Source organism: Mesitornis unicolor, unplaced genomic scaffold, assembly GCF_000695765.1.
Source record: "Mesitornis unicolor isolate BGI_N332 unplaced genomic scaffold, ASM69576v1 scaffold9418, whole genome shotgun sequence".
Lineage (NCBI taxonomy): Eukaryota > Metazoa > Chordata > Aves > Mesitornithiformes > Mesitornithidae > Mesitornis > Mesitornis unicolor.
Genome location: NW_010201137.1, coordinates 81291 through 83130, shown reverse-complemented (window position 1 = coordinate 83130; position 1840 = coordinate 81291). Strand labels below are relative to the sequence as shown.

At 46.2% G+C, this 1840-nt stretch overlaps 1 protein-coding gene across 1 annotated transcript in view; it reads left to right on the top strand.

Annotated features, from left to right (window-relative positions):
* The first annotated feature begins 274 nt into the window (after positions 1-274).
* TMEM132D (transmembrane protein 132D) overlaps positions 275-1840 on the top strand; it is a 7467-nt gene continuing 5901 nt past the window's right edge. The window contains exons 1-2 of the mRNA XM_010189976.1: positions 275-477; positions 1584-1837. Of these exons, the coding sequence (XP_010188278.1) occupies positions 314-477; positions 1584-1837 (418 nt within the window). The 5' untranslated portion in view covers positions 275-313. The remainder of the gene's footprint in view (positions 478-1583; positions 1838-1840) is intronic.

Sequence of the window (1840 nt, the reverse complement as noted above, 5' to 3'; positions counted from 1 at the left end):
TTAAGGACTGGAAGAAGCTGTTCTTTTATCTTAGATGGTACTGGAAATGTTTATAGCAGAAAAAGCCTGCCTGTTAAAAAGATGCCAAATTACACAGGCTATTAAGGGCATACCAAGCACCTTCCTTGTTATTCTTAGCTGTCCTCTGAACTTGAAGCTAGTTTAAACCTATATCCTTTCTCATCCTCCCACTCACTTTCCCAGCATGTGGTGTGCTTTATAATTTGTGAAGAAGCTCATTAATGTTTTTTTTCCTTTCTCTTTTTTCCAGGTTTCTGACAGATGTGACTATGTCTTTGTCAATGGGAAGGAAATGAAAGGCAAAGTGAATGTCATAGTTAATTTTACTTACCAGCATCTGAGTGCCCCATTAGAAATGACAGTCTGGGTTCCTCGTCTCCCGCTGCAGATAGAGGTGTCTGACACAGAGCTAAATCAGATCAAGGGATGGAGAGTCCCCATCATCTCTAATAAGAGGTAGGTTTCATTAGAGGATGTTCATTCTGGGCTGCGCACTTGCCAGAGACCTGTCAGGGCCAGTGGATCTGAACATGCTCATTTGGCCCTAATGCAATTCCAGTGTAAATTTGAAGGTCATCAGACATTTATTCAATAGACTCCTGCACTGGACTTAGGAGGAAAATGGAAACTTCGGGTTGCATGATCCTACATTGGAAATCAATTCCCTTGTATAGCGCTAAGTGACTGAGATGGAAAGGGCCAAGTTAGGCAGGATCAGCCATGAGTCACAGGAAGGCATCAACAAGGACCAGCTCTGGCAAGGTTCACAGGTCCTGCCAGTTAATTTATTCATTGTTAACAGTCACAATTAGTACATACTTGTTTCACAGCACTGTAGGGTCCAGTGGCACTGACCAGTGTCCCAAAGTCAGGACACTGATGCACCAGGGCTTTAAAGATACTGACCATGCCCACGGAGCAGTGGCCTGTGAATGACATGGCAGAGGGTGGACGTAGGCAGATCCAGACTGTTTGTATCTGCTGTCAGTGTTATTAAGAACAAATTGGTAAAGGAGGTACTTGCTATTCCCATCTACCTCTGAAGACATAATGTATCACTGGGTTTCTGTTAACATCACAGCAAAGAAATGGGGATTTTGGTGGAGATGTGATTTCAAACTGAATGTCATACAGAGAGGGATGTGTGTGTAGGTGCAGACAGAGGAGATTTCCATGGCAACGCAAAGATGTTTATGGGAAGATCCCAAAACAAAAAAGTGTGAAGGTCCTGAAAGTAGGGACTTAACGTGGGAAATGATGAGCGATATTTGGAGAGGACGATGTGGTAGCTAAGCTACCAGACCAGGTGATTACAGCAGCTGTTTTGGAGATCTAGACAGCCTGGAGGTCTCGGTTATGGACAAGGGAAGCAGGATAAAAGTAAGGGAACCTGGCTAAGTTCAGAAATGCGCTGAAGGAAGCAGCTTCAGCAGAGCAATGGAAGGGAGCAAAGGCCTCTTCATCCAGCAGCCAGGCTGCAGACTCGTGTCAGCAATAGCTCTCCTGTTGCAAGCACTCCCAGAACAGTTTAAATTAAGATTTTATTCTTGGTGTCCCACCAGACCGGCCAGGGACAGCGACGATGAAGAAGAGGATGAACGTAAAGGAAGGGGCTGCGCCCTTCAGTACCAACACGCGATGGTGCGAGTGCTCACCCAGTTTGTGGCTGAAGCCTCGGACCCTGGCAGCCAACTGAGCTATTTGCTGGGCTCTGACTGGCAGATTGACATTACCGACCTGGTGAGTGACTTCATGCAGGTGGAGGAGCCAAGAATCGCTAAGCTACAGGACGGACAGGTCTTGATCGGGCAGGAGCTTG